A 21,195-nucleotide genomic window follows, 5' to 3' on the forward strand; every position below is an offset into this window, starting at 1 on the left:
GGCAGGAAGTGATGTCACACCAAGCTAATATGGCAGCTGCTATCCTAAACAAACAGAGAGCTTCTAGAGCTGTTTACTCAGGTATGGTAAAGCATCCTGCAGAATAAATATTGTTTTATAGCTTGTACTATTGTGGCTAATCTATTGGCAATAAACTGCTTCGGTAGCTTTCTTTCTCCTTTAAAGGAGAAGTATCTTCCTTTACCTCTTAGGTAGGGAAACCTTTTCCATGGTCTCACTGAAGCACAGTTAACATAAAGATGGAAGGTTGAAGCTAAGTTAAGGGTCACGTTGAGTGCAGAATGGGCAGGGAAATTAGTGGGAGTAATGGAAGTCACTAGAAGCAGCCACTGTGCCTGGGAAAGAGGATATTTGTATCTCATATCCCTTCAGGTCTGACCTCTGCAATACCCAAGGGGATAATAATAGTAATATTAATACATTTAGAGGGTTGCATCTAGGTCATTTCATCCTGCTGACGATGACTCTTCTTTCTGTCCTCAGTACTGGCCAGGAATGATCCAGACGGGCCAACCTGGCTCTTCCCAAGAGTAAGTACAGCCCCAAACTTTCTGTACGCTATGATTCTAGCCTCGTGCCTTTTGTGTACTGGGTGCTTCTTATTGGCAGACTCCCTACATAAAGTTGTGGCTGCTTTAAATCACCTTTATGTGCCATCATTTAGGATTTGTATTATCTTTGCTCATTATTTATAGAACAGGTATCCGTATAGTGCTTATTTGCATCAGAACCCATGATATTGATTTTAACTCTTTGTTCATTTCTAGTGTGAAGCCATTTGCTCAGCAAGTCTATCCCATTCAACCAAGCGCCGCCCCACCAATTCCAGGTAATGTTTCTATTAAATGTCAGTCATTTAACTCCCCTCTGCTGGACTCACAGGCAGTTTGGGCACAATCCTCTCCTGGATTTTGTGTTCTGCGAAATCCCGGAAATCATGTCACTATAACAGGAAGTGTATTTTGTTTTTTGTCATATTTTACTTAAAGGGGAAGGAAACCTGGTCGGCGCAAACCCCCCACCCCCCCTCCCGTTTGTTGCCCACCCTCCCTCCTCCCCCTGGCCTACCCGTCCCGCTGGGCAAATGCCCCTAACTTGTTACTTACCCTTCTGCACAGGTCCAGCGGGACGGGTAGGCCAGGGGGGGTGGGAGGGAGGGTGGGCAACAAACGGGAGGGGGGGTGGGGGTTTGCGCCGACTAGGTTTCCTTCCCCTTTAAAGGGGTTGTTCACCTTTAAATTAACTAAAGAGTGATATTCTGAGACAATTTGTAATTGGTTTTCATTTTTTATTATTTGTGGTTTTTTACTTATTTAGCTTTTTATTCAGCCGCTCTTCAGTTTGCAGTTTGCCATATGAATGCTAGGATCCAAATTCCCCTAGCAACCATGCACTGATTTGAATAACAGACTGGAATATGAATAGGAGAGGTCTGAATAGAAAGATGAGGAATAAAAAGTAGCAATAACAATACATTTGTAGCCTTACAGAGCATTTGTTTTTTTTAGAAGGGGTCAGTGACCCCTCATTTGAAAACTGCTCTCTGTTCAGGTTGCTAGGGTCCAAATTCCCCTAGCAACCATCCATTAATTTTAATAAGAGACTGGAATATGAATAGGAGAGGCCTGAATAGAATGACGAGTAATAAAAAGTAACAATACATTTGTAGCCTTACAGAGTATTTGTTTTTTTTTAGCCTTTGAAAGCTAGAAAGAGTCAGAAGATGAAGGCAAATAATTCAGAAACTATAAAAAAAAGAAAAAATAAGGGTCAGTTGAAAAGTTTCTTAGAATCAGCCATTCTATAACATACTAAAAGTTTACTTAAAGGTGAACCACCCCCTTAAAGGACCTGAGTGCCGCAAGGTATGCTGCGACAAATGGGGGGGAAATACTTTACCTTTAATCTCCCGTTTTTATACTATTTATATTTTCGGTAAGAACCGGGGCCAGTTTTTGGGCACTGGATATGCCGTGCCATGCTGTTGGCAGATATTGTCACTGGCTGGTAGTGGGGTTGTTTCCCAGACACTCGTTTTTCCTTCGAGTGGAGACATTTCAAGAAACACTTTAAATTCCTTGTGATTTGTCCCCTGAGAGCCGGAGCACAGGTGCGCTGCTAAGAAGCTTTAATTGTACCTCCGGGGAGGCGCTTTCTGTGCAGGAACATAAGCTCACACCTGATTTCTTTGTCTGCGCTGTCTGACTTTGATATGGTGAAACTGTATTACAAACGCGCCTTCCCAAAAAGGGCCAGAATGTGTGACTATCTTTGTCTTATTTTAAGAAGCCAGAAGTTTTATTTCCTTCTGGTGCCTCAATTAAATACAATTTATCTTCCAAATGTTTCCCTTGTAATATTCTGAATTTTTCATATTTTTAGTATACCGGTATAACATATTTCATGCACTAACACTCCTTCCTTATATATATGTACAAGTGGGAGCTGCCATATTGTTTTGTATGAGGCTATAGCATATAGCGATGAGAAAATGACCTATGCCAATATAGTGTAATTAAAGCCATATGATGACAGTTTTCTGTTTTTCTTCGCAATGTTTTGATGCTCAGACGTGATACACAGACCTATATTCTTTTTCAGGGTTTGAACCTGCCGCTCCCCCACCATCCTCTGTTCCAGCATGGCAAGGTCGCTCCATTGGCACAACCAAACTGCGGCTGGTGGAATTCTCAGCGTTTTTAGAACAGCAGCGGGACCCCGATGCAGTAAGTGCTCTTTCTGATTTTCTTTTTTAAGATTCGGGATGCGGGTACCCCTGGAACTATAGCAGGGTGGCACCCCAATGTTTCTATATATCGGTAACCTTGTTATGAGCTAAGGGGGCCCAGTCTGAAGGTCAGTTAGGGGGAGATTTGGGGTGAGTGTTTATTTGTACCCTGGGTACCCCTGGAACTATAGCAGGGTGACTGTTACCCCAATGTTTCTATATATCTGTAACCTTGTTATGAGCTAAGGGGGCCCAATCTGAAGGTCAGTTAGGGGGAGATTTGGGGTGAGTGTTTATTTGTGTCCTGGGTACCACTGGAACTATAGCAGGGTGACACCCCAATGTTTCTATATATCTGTAACCTTGTTATGAGCTAAGGGGGCCCAGTCTGAAGGTCAGTTAGGGGGAGATTTGGGGTGAGTGTTTATTTGTACCCTGGGTACCCCTGGAACTATAGCAGGGTGACTGTTACCCCAATGTTTCTATATATCTGTAACCTTGTTATGAGCTAAGGGGGCCCAATCTGAAGGTCAGTTAGGGGGAGATTTGGGTGAGTGTTTATTTGTGTCCTGGGTACCCCTGGAACTATAGCAGGGTGACACCCCAATGTTTCTATATATCTGTAACCTTGTTATGAGCTAAGGGGCCCAGTCTGAAGGTCAGTTAGGGGGAGATTTGGGGTGAATGTTTATTTGTACCCTGGGTACCCCTGGAACTATAGCAGGGTGACTGTTACCCCAATGTTTCTATATATCTGTAACCTTGTTATGAGCTAAGGGGGCCCAGTCTGAAGGCCAGTTAGGGGGAGATTTGGGGTGAGTGATTATTTGTGCCCTGGGTACCTCTGGAACTATAGCAGGGTGACACCCCAATGTTTCTATATATCTGTAACCTTGTTATGAGCTAAGGGGGCCCAGTCTGAAGGTCAGTTAGGGGGAGATTTGGGGTGAGTGTTTATTTGTACCCTGAGTACCCCTGGAACTATAGCAGGGTGACACCCCAATGTTTCTATATATCTATAACCTTGTTATGAGCTAAGGGGGCCCAGTCTGAAGGTCAGTTAGGGGGAGATTTGGGGTGAGTGATTATTTGTACCCTGGGTACCCCTGGAACTATAGCAGGATGACACCCCAATGTTTCTATATATCTGTAACCTTGTTATGAGCTAAGGGGACCCAGCCTGAAGGCCAGTTAGGGGGAGATTTGGGGTGAGTGCTTAAGGGGGGACCCAAGCTAAAAGTGGCTAATTGGTACAGCACTGCGAAATATACTGGTGCTATATAAATAAATGTTAATAATAATAATAATAGTAGAAATATATTTCTCAGTACATGGTTGGTATCCATAAAGCAGGTGTTTATAATTCAGACTTCAATGTTGTGTTTTCTCGCACAAGAAGCCCAGTTTTATATGGGGGAATACATTGCCCTGGCACCTGTCTGTTTGGCAGAGGGCATGGGCAGCTGCGCTGTGATTTAGGATTCTCTAGGTATGCAACGCTCTAGATGGCATATAGAATATCATTCCGGGAGATTCCTCAGGGCTCTGCTCATCTTCTGCTTACATGATTATTGTTGGTAACGGGGCTTTTGTTGCAGCCCTATGAATGCTCGCATCTCTCCGTATGGTTATGGCCATCTTTATAGAACAGGAGTCAAAAGCTAGTAGGGTCGCACTTGCCAACTTAAGATAAATACTTTGTATATTATTTAGCATTGTCAGTACTAAGGAAAAGCTCCATGAAGCTCATCACTGTCCCTGTGTTTCCTGCATCAGTTAATATACAATATTCCCTCCATTTATCCTAATGGATCTGCTATTATAATGACTCCTATGAAATACAGCTATTTGGGCAGTGGAGTGGAATATATCCACATTCAGCCCTTGGAGAGACCCAGGCTTCATACCTTCATTAGGTCACCGCCAGGCAAGTCTGCATTAAACTATTTTAATGGGCTGAACTCAGGCAGAGCTATTTGTAGAGGAGTGGGATTAGTCACATGCCAGGCCCGGGATATCGGACACTCTCTTTGCTTCTTATTCAGGGTCACACATGTGCTGAATCCCGTCCCATCACGGCATGCCATCTTTACATGCTCTGTTCCATGGGCTGCCACAATAATGCCATCTATGGTATGCGGCACTGCAGGAGGGAGTTCTCCTTTAAGGGATTAGGTCATGATTTTTATGATGTTGTTTTTATTTCTAAATTACACTGTTTACACTGCAAATAATTGACTGTACAATATAAAATGTAATTCCTGAACCAGCAAGTGTATTTAGTTATAATATTGGTGTGTAGGTGCATCTCAGCTCATTTTGCCTGGTCATGTGATTTCAGAAAGAGCCAGCACTTTAGGATGGAACTGCTTTCTGGCAGGCTGTTGTTTCTCCTACTCAATGTAACTGAATGTGCCTCAGTGGGACCTGGATTTTGCTATTGAGTGCTGTTCATTTTTCTTGGTTCTTGGCCATAGACGTAGAGATCCAATTGTTTGGCGATGTCGCCAAACGAGCGGATCTCTCCCCGATATGTCCGCATTGGGCGATATTAGGCTGATCCGATCGTTGATACGGGCGGTTGAATCGTGGGACTGCATAGATGCGGCCGCGCTCCAACGGGATTTTTTAACCTGATTGATTGGGGAAGCCCATTGGATGGCTCCACGCATAGGCCAATAAGCTGCCATCTCGGTCTGATGGCAGCTTTTATCGGCCCGTGTATGGGGGCCTTTAGATCTACCAGGCAGCTGTTATCTTGTGTTCTTCCCATTGTTCTGTTGTTAGGCTGCTGGAGTGGGGGATGATATCACTCAAACTTGCAGTAAAGAGTGACTGAAGTTTTCCAGAGCACAAATCACATGACTAAGGGCAGCTGGAAAACTGACAATATGTCAGTTTAGCCCAGATGTGCCCAAAAGGTAGATCGGTATCTACCAGTAGACCTTGCATTAGTAGTAAGTATGGGCACTCCTGGCCTAGCCCCATGTCCGGTTTTAATAATTAAATATAAAAAAATCAGTTTGCTCTTTTGAGAAATGGATTTCAGTGCAGAATTCTGCTGCACTATTAACTGATGTGTTTTGGAAAAAAAACCAGTATCCCTTTAACTTTCTGACATTCACATGATTAGTCTAACCTCTGACCGACGAGAGAATGAAATAGCCACAGACCCCGCAGCCAATTAGAACATGAATAAAATAACTCCTAGCCAATCGGAGCAATAGAATATTGACTACAAAAGTTATATGTGCAGCAAATAGGAGACACGACCCCTACATGGAATTCTGTGCCAGTGTTGTTGGGCACATCCTTTGCTATAGGAATATGTGACTGGCACAGAAGATGATGGATGAAGGGTTCACCCATGTGACAGTTAAACATAAATAGAAATGTAAGTGAGTTGCTGGAGGCTTAAGGGGCTGCATCCATCATCAGAGGCAGGTGGTCTTAAAAATAAATATTCAGGTCACCCTGTGCCCAAGGCTTTCCCTCCCTCTCGCCTCCCGGGGGTGCTGAATTCTTTTAGTCTTACTAGGAATTCTGCAGCACAGACCTGTGCCTGGGGGACTTGTTTCCTTGTGTTCTCCCATAATATTTAATGGGAAGACCACCAGTAAAGCTGCCGTGTCTCCATCATGCTGGCGGGTTGCTTTTGGGGTGGGATATATTCCCTTATATGGAAAATTATTGTGCAAAGATTATTGTTTAATCTAATAACTTGTGTTTTTGATCCAGCTGTTGTTCAACTATAGCTCCCAGCTAAAAGTGTCACTGGCTCAACTGTCACTTATCCACATGTTACAGGGGCCACTTTTACTTTTTTTTGCCTCTCATCAGTGTCAGTTCTCACACTCCTATCCCGTAACGTTGAGTCTCTGTTAGACAGGTCTCTATATGAAATGATGTATCCATATAAAGCCATACTTAAAGGAGAAGGAAAGGCTGAAACTAAGTAAACTTTATCAGAAAGGTCTATATAAATATACCAGTAAACCCTCAAAGTAATGCTGCTCTGAGTCCTCTGTCAAAAGAAACAGCACATTTCTTTCCTTCTATTGTGTACTCATGGGCTTCTGTATCAGACTAACTGTTTTCAGCTTAAAGGGGTTGTTCACCTTTAAATGAACTGTTAGTATGTTATAGAGAGTGATATCCTGAGACAATTTGTGATTGGTTTTCATTTTTTATTATTTGTGGTTTTTGAATTATTTCGCTTTTTAATCAGCAGCTCGTCAATTTGCATTTTAAGCAATCTGGTTGCTAGGATCCAGGTTACCCTAGCAACCATGCACTGATCTGAATAAGAGACTGGAATATGAATAGGAGAGGCCTAAATAGAAAGATGAGGAATAAAGAGTAACAATAACAATACATTTGAAGCCTTACGGAGCATTTGTATTTTTAGATGGGGTCAGCGACGCCCTTTTGAAAGCTGGAAAGAGTCTGAAGAAGAAGGCAAATAATGATAAAACTATTAAAAATAAATAATGAAGACCAATTGAAAAATTGTTTAGAATTGACCATTCTGTAACATACTGAACCACCTTGCCCTGGGCTTGAGCATGCTCAGTTTGCTCCTCTCTCCCTCCCTTCTCTGCTGTAATCTGAGCCCAGAGCTATGAGTGAGCATAGAGAGACTCAGGCAGGAAGTGATGTCACACCAAGCTAATATGGCAGCTGCTATCCTAAAAAACAGAGCTTCTAGAGCTTTTTACTCAGGTATGGTAAAGCATTCTGCAGAATTAATACAGTGTTATAGCTTTCACTATTGTGGCTAATCTATTAGCAATAAACTGCCTCCGTAGCTTTCCTTCTACTACTATCGCGAAGGAGGGTGGTCCCCAACTTTGGGCTGAAATCTCCAGACAGTGCCCAGCGTTTTCCCTTATTCTGACATTTTGTCTTTTCATCCCTCACAGTACAACAAACACCTCTTTGTGCACATTGGACAAGCAAATCATTCTTACAGTGATCCACTGCTTGAAGCCGTAGACATTCGCCAAATCTACGACAAATTTCCAGAGAAGAAGGGAGGACTGAAGGAACTGTTCGGGAAGGGACCCCAAAATGCATTTTTCTTGGTTAAGTTCTGGGTAAGTCAATAAACCCCTCGGTCCATAGAGAGAGTGTTTGGTAGGGGTAATAGTAAGCTGGGATTGGGCTCCCTGGCCAGTGCTACAATATGATTGGTGCCCAGGGCTTCCCTCAGTGGGGGTACAGAGTGTTCCTCAGTCAGGGTTTGTGGCCCCAAAGATGCCATTCATGGGGTGCAAAGGGGGCTGAGCCTGTAGGTGAGGTGCCAACCTGACATCACCCAGTTAATTTAGGGGAAATGTTTTTTATTTCTTTGCACTTTTCAAAGGAATTGTTCAATGTGATCAAATAAAAACTGGGTAAATAGGCTGTGCAAAATAAACAATGTATCTAATATAGTTTTTTAGCCAAAAATGTAATGTCTAAAGGCTGGAGTGAGTGGATGTGTAACATAATAGCCAGAACACTACTTCCTGCTTTGCAGCTCTCTTGCTTTCCACTGATTGGTTACCAGGCAGTAACAAATCAGAGACTTGAGTGGAGGTCACATGAGTCATAACTGTTTCCCATGTGACTGACTAACTCAGTTAGAGAGCTGAAAAGCAGGAAGTAGTGTTCTGGCTATTATGTTACACATCCAGTCACTCCAGCCTTTATACATTACATTTTTGCCTAACTAACTCTATTAGATACATTTTTTATTTTATTCACCCATTTTTTATTTTTACACTGGACTGTTCCTTTAAGATAATTTGTAGTTTTGTCATCTGTAGAGCTCAGACATCCTTTCTTGAAACAATGGGATTAAATCAGCAAACGTCGGAGCATTTTGTTTATTTACTTGTTTTCTTTGTTGTTCAACATTCTCTTGGAAGCAAATGCTTATTTAATATAAGAAAGATTATAGGTTATTACTACAGTCTGTAGTGTTTTATAGAGACATCAATGGCATGTGACCCCTCTGGTGTAAGAACTGAACCCATTGTATTCTACAAAGCTTCGCTGTTATCTGCTTTTTCAATCTTGCAGGGTAACGGTATATTAACTGGATATAAAATACTCTCCGTGTGTCACTGGCCTGCCCTTAAATAATAGCTATAAAGTGGCTTATGTACAATTTCTTTTGTTTAAATTCTATTCTACAGCACCATCTAGTGGTTGGAAATCACAATTAGTACATGTATTAAAATGAGATTGTTTTTAGGCAGCCTGAGACTTCTGCATAAAGCCGTCGAATGCCGTTAGTGTAAAGGTGACCATACACGGGCCGATAAAAGCTGCCGACAGACCGTGTCGGCAGCTTATTGGCCCGTGTATGGGGGCCCCCGACGGGCTTCCCCGATCGAGATCTGGCCGAAAGTCGGCCAGATCTCGATCGGATGGGATTAAAAATCCCGTCGGATCGCGGCCGCATCTGTTAGTTGATGCGGTCCCGCGATCCGACCGCCCGTTTGGCGAACGCTAGGATCCGATCGTTGGGCCCTAGGGCCCACGATCGGATCAGCCCGATATTGCCCACCTCAAGGTGGGCATATCGGAGGGAGATCCGCTCGTTTGGCGACATCGCCAAACGAGCGGATCTATCCGTGTATGGCCACCTTTAGTCTGCTTTATCACTATTATTTGCTAGTTTTATGTCATTGTGGTAAGAACATACTATTTCTGTAATGTAACTATTTTTGTAATACAAGTATGACATCTGTTATACAGAAACCTGTTATCTAGAAAGCTCCGAATTACAGGAAGGCCATCTCCCATAGACTATTTCAATCAAGTAATTTTTTTTTTTTTAATAATCTCCTGTTTCTCTGTAAAACCGTGCCTTGTACTAGACCCCAACTCAGGTATAATTAATCCTTATTGGAGGCAAAACAATCCTATTGGGTTTATTTATTAATCCCCATTGTAAGCAGCAGTCCTGCCCTGCTTTATGGCAGCTGAGATTCTAGCTATCTGTATAACAGAACATTCTGTCCCAGTGGCTGCACAGATCCTATCTGATCCCCATTGTAAGCAGCAGTCCTGTCCTGCTTTATGGCAGCTGAGATTCTAGCTATCTGTATAACAGAACATTCTGTCCCAGTGGCTGCACAGATCCTATCTGATCCCCATTGTAAGCAGCAGTTCTGTCCTGCTTTATGGCAGCTGAGATTCTAGCTATCTGTATAACAGAACATTCTATCCCAGTGGCTGCACAGATCCTATCTGATCCCCATTGTAAGCAGCAGTTCTGTCCTGCTTTATGGCAGCTGAGATTCTAGCTATCTGTATAACAGAGCATTCTGTACCAGTGGTTGCACAGATCCTATCTGATCCCCATTGTAAGCAGCAGTCTTGTCCTGCTTTATGGCAGCTGAGATTCTAGCTATCTGTATAACAGAACATTCTGTCCCAGTGGCTGCACAGATCCTATCTGATCCCCATTGTAAGCAGCAGTCCTGTCCTGCTTTATGGCAGCTGAGATTCTAGCTATCTGTATAACAGAGCATTCTGTCTCAGTGGCTGCACAGATCCTATCTGATCCCCATTGTAAGCAGCAGTCATGTCCTGCTTTATGGCAGCTGAGATTCTAGCTATCTGTATAACAGAACATTCTGTCCCAGTGGCTGCACAGATCCTATCTGATCCCCATTGTAAGCAGCAGTCCTGTCCTGCTTTATGGCAGCTGAGATTCTAGCTATCGGTATAACAGAACATTCTGTCCCATTGGGAGAAGAGACAAAAGAGTCTATGCCTGTATTGTACATAGGGCAGCTGGAAGTTGTTAGCCAAGTGTATGGTGATTATATTGGATCTTTAGAAATGAAAACACAACATGTTACAGATACTAATGATCAGGGGTGAGTGAGCGGTCGCATATTTGTAGATAGTGGAAGGGGGATTGGATTGTGTAATGAGATGCCGTGTGCTTTTGGGAGGAATTAGAATTACAAACAGAAGTAGAAAGTGGCGGCACTAGTAATCAGGAGAAGCCTCGGAGCTGTTTGATGTGGCGCTTGTTTATGAAATGTAAATTGGACAAGGATCCCATTGAATGGATGATTGCGGGTGCGTGCCGGCAGTCGGAGGGGGGACAAGGCGCTGTTTTGTAGGGAAGGGGAATAATTAAGAGCAATATACTGGGTTTATTCATACAGATTATAACAAGGTGCTGCCGTTGGATGGGAAGGGTGTAAATAAAATGACCTTTGAAGATGAAAGAATGTTGTCAAGCTCAGGTGCAGAATACGGGGGCATTCACATTCATTAGCATTGGATAATAGAAAAATAAGATACTCTCACTAAATGGGCTTTGAGTTAAATAAAGGGAAACTAGGCATTCATATGCAAAACTGCAAACATGTGGGGGGGTATTCAGCAGTGCCGGGGCCTTTCAGCTTTGTAACTCCCAGCAGCCCCAAACATTCTATGACACATGCTGTGTTCTGACCAATGCAGTTCTAGGGAAGAGAAATACAGCAGCCAAAATGCCCTCTCCCCATCTGGAGAAACTTTCCTTTCATTTGGAGGGGAACGTGATGACGATGGTGCCATCAGGTGGGGCTCATTCAGTAACTGCCACCTGTTACCCAGGAAGGAGAGACTGGAGGGCACCTGCTAAGGGCAATTCCGTCAGCCCTTATTTCTAGTGGGTCCAGGGCCTCTGGGAAAGGGCAGGGTTGTAGCCTTAGGTGCAGGTCTTTGGGGTCCGGAGTGAAGCATAAAGATCCGTGCCGTCCCATGAACACAGTGCTGCCCGCATTCAGTATGATTGGCAGGTTAGGGGTGGTGCCTTGGTGCCCCATAGTTATTTTTTTTTGTTATTCAGACCTGCAAACTTGGAAGTGTTAGTGGGTGCAAGTTGCCATGGAACCCTGTGCTCACTGGTTGCCTGTGGCTGTGTATATTTGACTTGCAGAGCTGTGTGTATGCCACATACCAGGCTGTGTATATTCGATGTGCCGGGCTGTGTGTATGCGACTTGCCAGGCTGCGTATATGCGAAGTGCAGGGCTGTGTATATGCGACGTAACAGGCTGTGTGTATGCGACATGCGGGCTGTGTATATGCGATGTGCCCGGCTGTGTATATGCGACATGCGGGGCTGTGTATATGCGACGTGCCCGGCTGTGTATATGCGACGTGCCCGGCTGTGTATATGCGACGTGCCCGGCTGTGTATATGCAACGTGCCAGGCTGTGTATATGCGACGTGCGGGGCTGTGTATATGCGACGTGCGGGGCTGTGTATATGCGACGTGCGGGGCTGTGTATATGCGACGTGCGGGGCTGTGTATATGCGACGTGCGGGGCTGTGTATATGCGACGTGCCCGGCTGTGTATATGCGACGTGCCCGGCTGTGTATATGCGACGTGCCCGGCTGTGTATATGCGACGTGCCCGGCTGTGTATATGCGACGTGCCCGGCTGTGTATATGCGACGTGCCCGGCTGTGTATATGCGACGTGCCAGGCTGTGTATATGCGACGTGCCCGGCTGTGTATATGCGACGTGCCCGGCTGTGTATATGCGACGTGCGGGGCTGTGTATATGCGACGTGCGGGGCTGTGTATATGCGACGTGCGGGGCTGTGTATATGCGACGTACTCGGCTGTGTATATGCGACGTGCTGGGATGAGTATATGCGACGTGCCACAGTTCATGCATCAGTTAGAGAAGGAAGAGACAATATATAGAATATCTGCAGGCCGGTAGCTCCCACGCCGTGTAAATAAGAGAAATTACCGGCCAATTTTCTGTAAATTTTCTTTTTTAACTTTTCTTTTAAGGCCCATCATCATTTTATTTTATTTTTAACGGACAAAAAAGAACAAAATATTGAATTTCTCTGACTTTGGCCGGCGGGGGGAGGCTGCTGACGCCTGTTATTCCTTCTCCCCTCGCGTGTTACAATTGTGATTATCACCCGATTCTTCTCTGCTCTCCTGAGCTCCGCAGGTTTCCGGCCGCATGTTTTCTTACTGTCGCAGGCAGCGCCGCGGATCAATACGCCTTTAGCACGGAAGAATCTGACACATTTTAAGTGGTGTTCCATTTCCCCTCGTGTGATTGTCCGGCAGCAATTTCTGCGCCTGGCTAGAGAAAGAAAGGGCAGACGCGTTTCGCTGCAATTTCAGGTAATGACAGGGAGGCGTAATTAGGCCATAGGGAAGGCTTCCAGCATGACGCCCTCCGGTTCTACAGGCCCACACTGTTTCTACTCTCCTTTTGGGCTTTACAGAGCACTGGCACATTTACTGAGCTTGATTGGCCCTCACATGCTAAGAATCATTGTCACAGGGACAAAAGCCTGAGCCACTTGTGCTGCAAGTCTGGATATTTTGTTGCTTTTATTGATGAACACTTGGACTTTATTCTCAGAGGAGGGAATGAAAAGTTCCTCCAATACTAAAAGACTTATTGCTGCTGTCCCTTCTCCTTACTTACTGCAGTTTCAGCCTTACGTAAGCTGCCATAGTTCTCTCTAGTCGGCCATAATCCTCCTTGTGTCATTCCATAGTTCTGCAGTGGGTCAGGTAACCCCGAAAATGCAGGTTGGAAATATGGGGTGATGGTGCTGCTTTGTTCATGGTAGGGATGCATCGAATCCACTATTTTGGATTCGGCCGAACCCCTGAATCCTTTGCGAAAGATTTGGCTGAACCAAATTCCGAATTTGCATATGCAAATTAAAGGACAAGTAAAGTCTAAAATAGAATAAGACTAGAAATGCTGTATTTTGTATACTAGACATAAACATGAACTTACTGCACCACAAGCCTAATCAAACAAATGATTTATGCTTTCAAAGTTGGCCACAGGGGGCTGTCATCTTGGAACTTTGTTATACATCTTTCCCTGACCCTGCACATGCTCAGTGTGATCTGGGCTGCTTAGGGATCGTCATAAACAAAGCTGCTTAAATTCTGCATGGCTGGTAAGGCGGGGGCTCCCCCTGCTGTACATAAGTATGATTGTTTCCCTTCTCAGCAGTTAGGGACCGTCTGACAATTCCTATCCACAGCAGTAAATGAAGGGAGAATTTCACTGCATACAGTCAGGTTTCTTATAAAAAGGGAACACATTTTTTAATTAAAGTATATTGGAGATAGGTAGTAAAAATGGGATTTTATTTGTTTGCCTTTCCTTGTCCTTTAAGGGTGGGGTAACAAAAAATCACCCGATTTTCCTCCCCACCCCTAATTTGCATATGCAAATTAGGATTCGGTTCAGCCAGGCAGAAGGATTTGGCTGAATTCGAATCCTACTAAAAAAGGCCGAATCCTGGATTGTTATTTTCGGTTTTATGATGGCCAGCAGGTAGTCAGTCGGGCTGTGGATAATGCAGTCTGAGGTCGCATTGTCAGCAAGGGGAACAGCCTTAAAGGAGAAGGAAAGGTTAAAAGTAATTAAGCTTTATCAGAAAGGTCTATATAAATATACCAGTAAACCCTCAAAGTAATGCTGCTCTGAGTCCTCTGTCAAAAGAAACAGCACATTTCTTTCCTTCTATTGTGTACTCATGGGCTTCTGTATCAGACTTCCTGTTTTCAGCTTAAACCTCCAGGGTTAGGGCTTGAGCATGCTCAGTTTGTTCCTCCCTCCCACTATTGTAGCGAATCTATTGACAATAAATTGCTTCGGTAGCTTTCCGTCTCCTTTAATGACCAAAGGTTTATGGTTTGAAGTCACTGCAGGTATGGCCAGCCAAAACGAGTCTGCAGTGGAAAAATATAGGCATAGCACGGCCAGGGGCAGCCATATTGTTTCACTGATGCATGTACCATAGTAAGGAGATCTACTTGTCCTTTAAAGACCTTAGATCTTATAGCACTAAGATAATGTGTCTTCAGCCAGCAATTAATTTTCCAGAAACTGATTATCTTATCCTATCTGGAGAGCTTATATTGGATTTCATGAGTGTATGATCACAACCTCTGCCATAAAGCAGGACTGTGCTGCTTCCTTTACTCAACTACAAGAGGTCCTCTGCACTCAACCCATTATCAATATATTTAAGACAGAGACATTTTGTGCATACTGCTACTAAAAAATGCCTTACCCTTTAAACAACACAGGGATTGTTTGTCCATATATTGCAATATATTTAAGCTGCTTCCTTTACTGACAGGAAGGAAGTAGAGACAGTCACATGAGCACAAGGAAATACATTCTTCCCATGCAAGTACAATAAGGGCTATAATGTTTATTAGCGGGAGACATATCACTGTTCCTCCTTGAATCTGTGTAATCCGGTTTCTTCTCTTCCTTGTCTTTGTCATTCTCACTCTCTTTTCCTTTTTTTGCTGCAGGCGGATTTAAATTGCAATATCCAGGATGACACTGGGGTGTTTTATGGCGTCACGAGTCAATACGAGAGTTCAGAAAACATGACGATAACCTGTTCTACTAAAGTCTGCTCGTTCGGGAAACAAGTTGTGGAGAAAGTAGAGGTATGAAATCATGGCAGGTTGGGCACTAAGCACAATTCAGCAGGAACAGTCCCCTAAGTTTGCTCATAGTCTGTACAGAGAGATCCCATAAACTATGGCAGCATAGGTATTCCCTGTACTAAGCACAATTCAGCAGGAACAGTCCCCTAAGTTTGCTCATAGTCTGTACAGAGAGATCCCATAAACTATGGCAGCATAGGTATTCCCTGTACTAAGCACAATTCAGCAGGAACAGTCCCCTAAGTTTGCTCATAGTCTGTACAGAGAGATCCCATAAACTATGGCAGCATAGGTCCCCTGTACTAAGCACAATTCAGCAGGAACAGTCCCCTAAGTTTGCTCATAGTCTGTACAGAGAGATCCCATAAAACTATGGCAGCATAGGTATTCCCCTATACTAAGCACAATTCAGCAGGAACAGTCCCTAAGTTTGCTCATAGTCTGTACAGAGAGATCCCATAAAACTATGGCACATAGGTATTCCCAGTACTAAGCACAATTCAACAGGAACAGCCCCTAAGTTTGCTCATAGTCTGTACAGAGAGATCCCATAAAACTATGGCAGCATAGGTATTCCCTGTACTAAGCACAATTCAGCAGGAACAGTCCCTAAGTTTACTCATAGTCTGTACAGAGAGATCCCATAAAACTATGGCAGCATAGGTATTCCCTGTACTAAGCACAATTCAGCAGGAACAGTCCCTAAGTTTGCTCATAGTCTGTACAGAGAGATCCCATAAAACTATGGCAGCATAGGTATTCCCCTGTACTAAGCACAATTCAGCAGGAACAGTCCCTAAGTTTGCTCATAGTCTGTACAGAGAGATCCCATAAAACTATGGCACATAGGTATTCCCAGTACTAAGCACAATTCAGCAGGAACAGTCCCCTAAGTTTCCTCATAGTCTGTACAGAGAGATCCCATAAAACTATGGCAGCATAGGTATTCCCTGTACTAAGCACAATTCAGCAGGAACAGTCCCTAAGTTTGCTCATAGTCTGTACAGAGAGATCCCATAAAACTATGGCACATAGGTATTCCCAGTACTAAGCACAATTCAGCAGGAACAGTCCCCTAAGTTTCCTCATAGTCTGTACAGAGAGATCCCATAAAACTATGGCAGCATAGGTATTCCCAGTACTAAGCACAATTCAGCAGGAACAGTCCCCTAGGTTTGCTCATAGTCTGTACAGAGAGATCCCATAAAACTATGACAGCATAGGTATTCCCCTGTACTAAGCACAATTCAGCAGGAACAGTCCCCTAAGTTTGCTCATAGTCTGTACAGAGAGATCCCATAAAACTATGGCAGCATAGGTATTCCCTGTACTAAGCACAATTCAGCAGGAACAGTCCCTAAGTTTGCTCATAGTCTGTACAGAGAGATCCCATAAAACTATGGCAGCATAGGTATTCCCAGTACTAAGCACAATTCAGCAGGAACAGTCCCCTAGGTTTGCTCATAGTCTGTACAGAGAGATCCCATAAAACTATGACAGCATAGGTATTCCCTGTACTAAGCACAATTCAGCAGGAACAGTCCCCTAAGTTTGCTCATAGTCTGTACAGAGAGATCCCATAAAACTATGGCAGCATAGGTATTCCTCTGTACTAAGTACAATTCAGCAGGAACAGTCCCTAAGTTTGCTCATAGTCTGTACATTTGCTCATTTGAAACCCCTGGTACTTTTTTTCTCTGCAGACAGAATACGCAAGGTTTGAGAATGGACGATTTGTATATAGGATAAACCGCTCTCCGATGTGTGAATATATGATAAATTTTATCCACAAGCTAAAGCACTTACCAGAGAAATACATGATGAACAGCGTGTTGGAAAACTTCACTATTTTATTGGTAAGGAGACTGGGTGCTACTGGGAGTTTTGTTGTGACTGGTAATGTGATCTGATCCTGCTAAAAATATTCTGTTGGTAACAGGGCCAAAACCATTGCCCTCTATTTGTCCTGTTCATAGAATTCCTTTACTGCCCAGCTGTCAGACTCATGAGGGTGCAGCTGTCATAGCATGCCCCAAAGCATTCTGGGAAGTTGGGCAATCCTATTTATGAAACTGATGTCCTGCAGCTTGGGAGGGGGCGGAGTTATTGCTATAAACTCTGTAGATCTCTACTGTACTGTCTAACATTGCTCTCTATTCAGGTCGTCACGAACAGAGACACACAAGAGACTCTGCTCTGCATGGCGTGTGTATTCGAGGTCTCAAACAGCGAACACGGCGCACAGCATCACATCTACAGGCTGGTTAAAGATTGAGCGACCCCCCCACTGTCGCCCCCTACACACGTAAACACTACAAAAACCTTCACATCGGAAAACAGACTCAACCTCACACAAGTGGCAGTGCCTCTGTCTCACCCAGCAAGTCTTTTTGAAAAAATAATCTGTTTAGAACGTTACGGTTGTAAAGATTTTTTTTATTTCTTTAGGATAAAACACAAAAACAAATGTAATGATTTGAGGAGTTGACACACTGCTGAGCCTTGCAGAGCAAACGCGTTTCACAGCGACGCTACATCGTGCAGAATCCTACTCTAAGTAGACTTTGCACCGGTGGACGGAGAGCGAGAAAGAGAGGGGGGAAAAAATCCGTTTCGTTTGAAAAAAATTCAGCCTTTTTAAACTTTTCACTTAAAAATATTGCTTGGACAATTCAAGCACGAAACGCTAAAAGAGAAATGGTGTGAATGTAAGAAATGTTTCTTTTTAACTACCTGAGGGAGATGCACACGGATTGTAATTCTCTAAATTATTTTAAAAAGAGGAAAAAAAAAAGTTAAATATATTCTTTGGATTCTTAGGTGGGTTTTTTTTTTTTTTCTTCGTTGAGTTAATCTAGCCCTGATCACTGTTATAAACAGTTACCGCAGCCAAACCAGCCCTTGAGCGGCACGTTCTCTATCAAACTGTCCTTTACTAGCGCAGAGATCTTTATTTTCTTTGCAATAAATCACGTTTTGTTTTGCTTAATATTTTACCTTTTTTTTTTTTTCTTTTTTTTTTTCTTTTTTTTTCTTTTTTTTTTAAAAAAACATTTTACAGATAATATTTTTATCTTTTAAACACCGTCCCCTCCTCAAACAGAATGGAGTGAAATCATCAGCAGAAATTCTGATTTTAATACGAGTAAATAAATTGTATTAGAATCAAAGGTGATATGAAACCAAAAATAAGGGGCACTTTTACTTCGCTCAAGTGAATGATTAGAAGGCAAAAAACTTCAAATTTTGAAGGTTTTTTTTGGCTACTTCGACCATCGAATTGGCTACTTCGACTACAACTTAGAATCGGACGATTCAAACTAAAAATCATTCGACTATTCAACCATTCGATAGTCGAAGTACTGTCTCTTTAAAAAAAAACCTTTGACCACCTACTTCGCCACCAAAAACCTACCGAGCACCAATGTTAGGTCCCCATAGGCTTTATAAGTATTTTTTTAGCGAAGGAAGGAAGGAAAAACGTTCGATCGATGAATTAAAACACTTCGAATCGTTAGATTCGAAGGATTTAATCGTTCGAACAAAAGAATTGCGGTAAATCCTTTGACGTCGAAGGATTTTACTTCGACGGTTGAATATCGAGGGTTAATTAACCCTCGATGTTCGACCAATAGTAAATGTGTCCCTTCACAAAGTTATTTGTTAAGAAAAAATACTGTATCTGAACTGCCATTGCTATATATGTATATATGTGATCTCATGAACTCCAGTGCATACATAGGGGCATATTTATCAAATTGAAAAAACTTCGAAATTCAAAAAGACAAACCGAAATTAAATCTAAGGTTTTTTCGGTCGAATAGGTCCGTTTTCAATCGAATGGGTCTGTATTTGGCCGCATTTGATCGAATTCGATTCAAAGTTTTTAAAAAAAAACTTTGATTTTTCAAAGCCCACCAATAGATTCTGGGAGGTCCACCATAGGCTAAAACAGCAATTCGGCAGGTTTTAGATGGCGAATGGTCGAAGTCTAGTTTTTAAAGAGACAGTTCGATATTCAAATTTTTTCCCAGTTTCAATCAAATTTGGACTATTCCCTAGTCGAAGTACACGAAAAATAGCATGAAATTCGAATTTTTTTTCATTTGAAAATTTACCTCGATCTTTGATAAATCTGCCCCATAATCTCTAGTTATTGGTTTTCCATAGTTGTGTTTAGCTGCTACATGTTTTATTAGTGCATTCCCTCCCTCCAATTTTTTTTTTCCTGCTGCGAGTTCTACATTCAGTTCTATATCATGCGTTTCCTAACGGATCAGCACAGGGCTCCATTATGGTCCCTGCAGGGAGTCAAAACGTTGGATCCGTGCAGTTAGATCTCACCAAACAAATAGACCTTGCCTATATCAGTCTACTGTAACCAACTGATTCCAGTCGGCAGTTATGTCCAACTGTCAGTTGTTTGCAGCAGGAACAAACGTTTGGCTAAATGAGTGCATTAATAAACCAGTAGTAATGATCACCGTTATTAAAAACTTTCCCTATTGCTCGGGTACATTTTTATTGCCATGGCAGTTCCCCCTTTTGAGTAAAACCCTTCTAGGGAAGAGAAACTTCTTCTGGATCCGGATTTTGTGTCATGTCTAAAAAGTTATTTTCCGTATTTTCAAACGGCCTCAACTCGGCACACGTTCATCCTGAAAAGCCTTAAATCCCTTTAAATATTGTATTTTTTTGAAAAGAAAAATATCACGAAATGTAGCCTTTAAACTGTGAGCTCTTTTCTAAGCTGGAAGAATTTCACCCGTTAGCTGTGACCTGTTTTATAGACGAACTGCCAAAGCATTTGAAGCAGTGCCTTAGAATTTAACCTCAGATATGTCCCAGGCAAGGACCAAACAATCCATGCAGATTCCCAAAAACTCTGTTGTTTTTGCCCATTATTTTCTGGCTGACCAAGGATGAGGATTTTATTTTGGGAAGTCTTTAACGATCGACACCCCTGCTTAGATCCCTGGAATTGTTCAGAACAGGAAGTTGTGGAATATTCTGCTATTTATATGTTTAACGTCCCACATTTACTGATTTTTTTTTTTTGTGCACAAAAATTAATTTCGCACAAAAATAGTAACATTTGCCTTGAGAATTACCTTCTATACCCTTTTTTTTAAGTTTTATGCTCCATATTTTTGTTTTAAGACAATAATACCCTACATAAAACTCTTCTGAGCAAACATTAAAAACACTACAAGTTTAAATCCAAAACACTACATAATAGTGATGTGCAGCCGACCCGATACCCGCGGGTTTGGGTCGAACTCGTACTGCTCCTCGTGGGTGGCGGGCGGGTGTGGGTTGAGCTCTTCTTCTGCTCTCCCCGCCCGCCACCTTCAAATGCCGACTTCCGGGTTCCGGTTTAATAGTCTTGCGTCTGCGTGCCACGCCCCTTTTGTGACGTCATAGGTGGGCGGGTTTATAAAAGGACCCCAGAAGCACGGGCTGGAGCAGGGTGGGTTAGGGTTGGGTGCGGAAAACCCTGAAAACCCTGACCCGCACATCACTACTACATAACTAGTCATGAAATGCAAAAAACTCGTTCTCATTTCTCTTAAAAATTCTTACAAAATCCGAATTCCCTGATTTTTGAATTAATATGACATTTCTCAGGATCAGCAACTTCTGATAAACCAGAATTTTTTTTTTTTTTAATTTAGTGGGAAAATTTCCATCCTTTGATTGAAAAGGGGTGAAAGCGCTGCAGAAAAAATGAGGGTATATTTTATTTTTTGTGCTTTTCATGATTTAGGATCCTGTCGAAGTCAAAAAATTAGACAAAATTTTTAAAAGATATTTATAATATTTCTATTTTGATGCCTTTCTAATTCAGCCTTTTGTCTATTTAAAGAGAACCTTTGGGAAAGTTGAGGGGGGATGAATTTTTTCCCTATCCACATTTTTGTCAGACAAATTTTTGAAATTCTACTAAAGCCAATATTGACATTTTTTTTTTTGTTTGT

At 42.7% G+C, this 21,195-nt stretch overlaps 1 protein-coding gene across 7 annotated transcripts in view; it reads left to right on the forward strand.

Moving 5' to 3' along the window:
• Positions 1–18,238, forward strand: part of tead1.L (TEA domain family member 1 (SV40 transcriptional enhancer factor) L homeolog) — a 107,072-nt gene extending 88,834 nt beyond the window's left edge. For all 7 annotated transcript variants that reach the window (XM_041589736.1, XM_041589737.1, XM_041589738.1 and 4 more), the window contains 7 exons: positions 505–551; positions 789–850; positions 2,623–2,747; positions 7,672–7,845; positions 15,077–15,217; positions 16,921–17,073; positions 17,379–18,238. In XM_041589736.1, coding sequence (XP_041445670.1) covers positions 505–551; positions 789–850; positions 2,623–2,747; positions 7,672–7,845; positions 15,077–15,217; positions 16,921–17,073; positions 17,379–17,492 — 816 coding nt within the window. In that variant the 3' untranslated portion in view covers positions 17,493–18,238. The remainder of the gene's footprint in view (positions 1–504; positions 552–788; positions 851–2,622; positions 2,748–7,671; positions 7,846–15,076; positions 15,218–16,920; positions 17,074–17,378) is intronic.
• Positions 18,239–21,195: the final 2,957 nt, after the last annotated feature.

The sequence above is a fragment of the Xenopus laevis genome, chromosome 4L, assembly GCF_017654675.1.
Source record: "Xenopus laevis strain J_2021 chromosome 4L, Xenopus_laevis_v10.1, whole genome shotgun sequence".
Lineage (NCBI taxonomy): Eukaryota > Metazoa > Chordata > Amphibia > Anura > Pipidae > Xenopus > Xenopus laevis.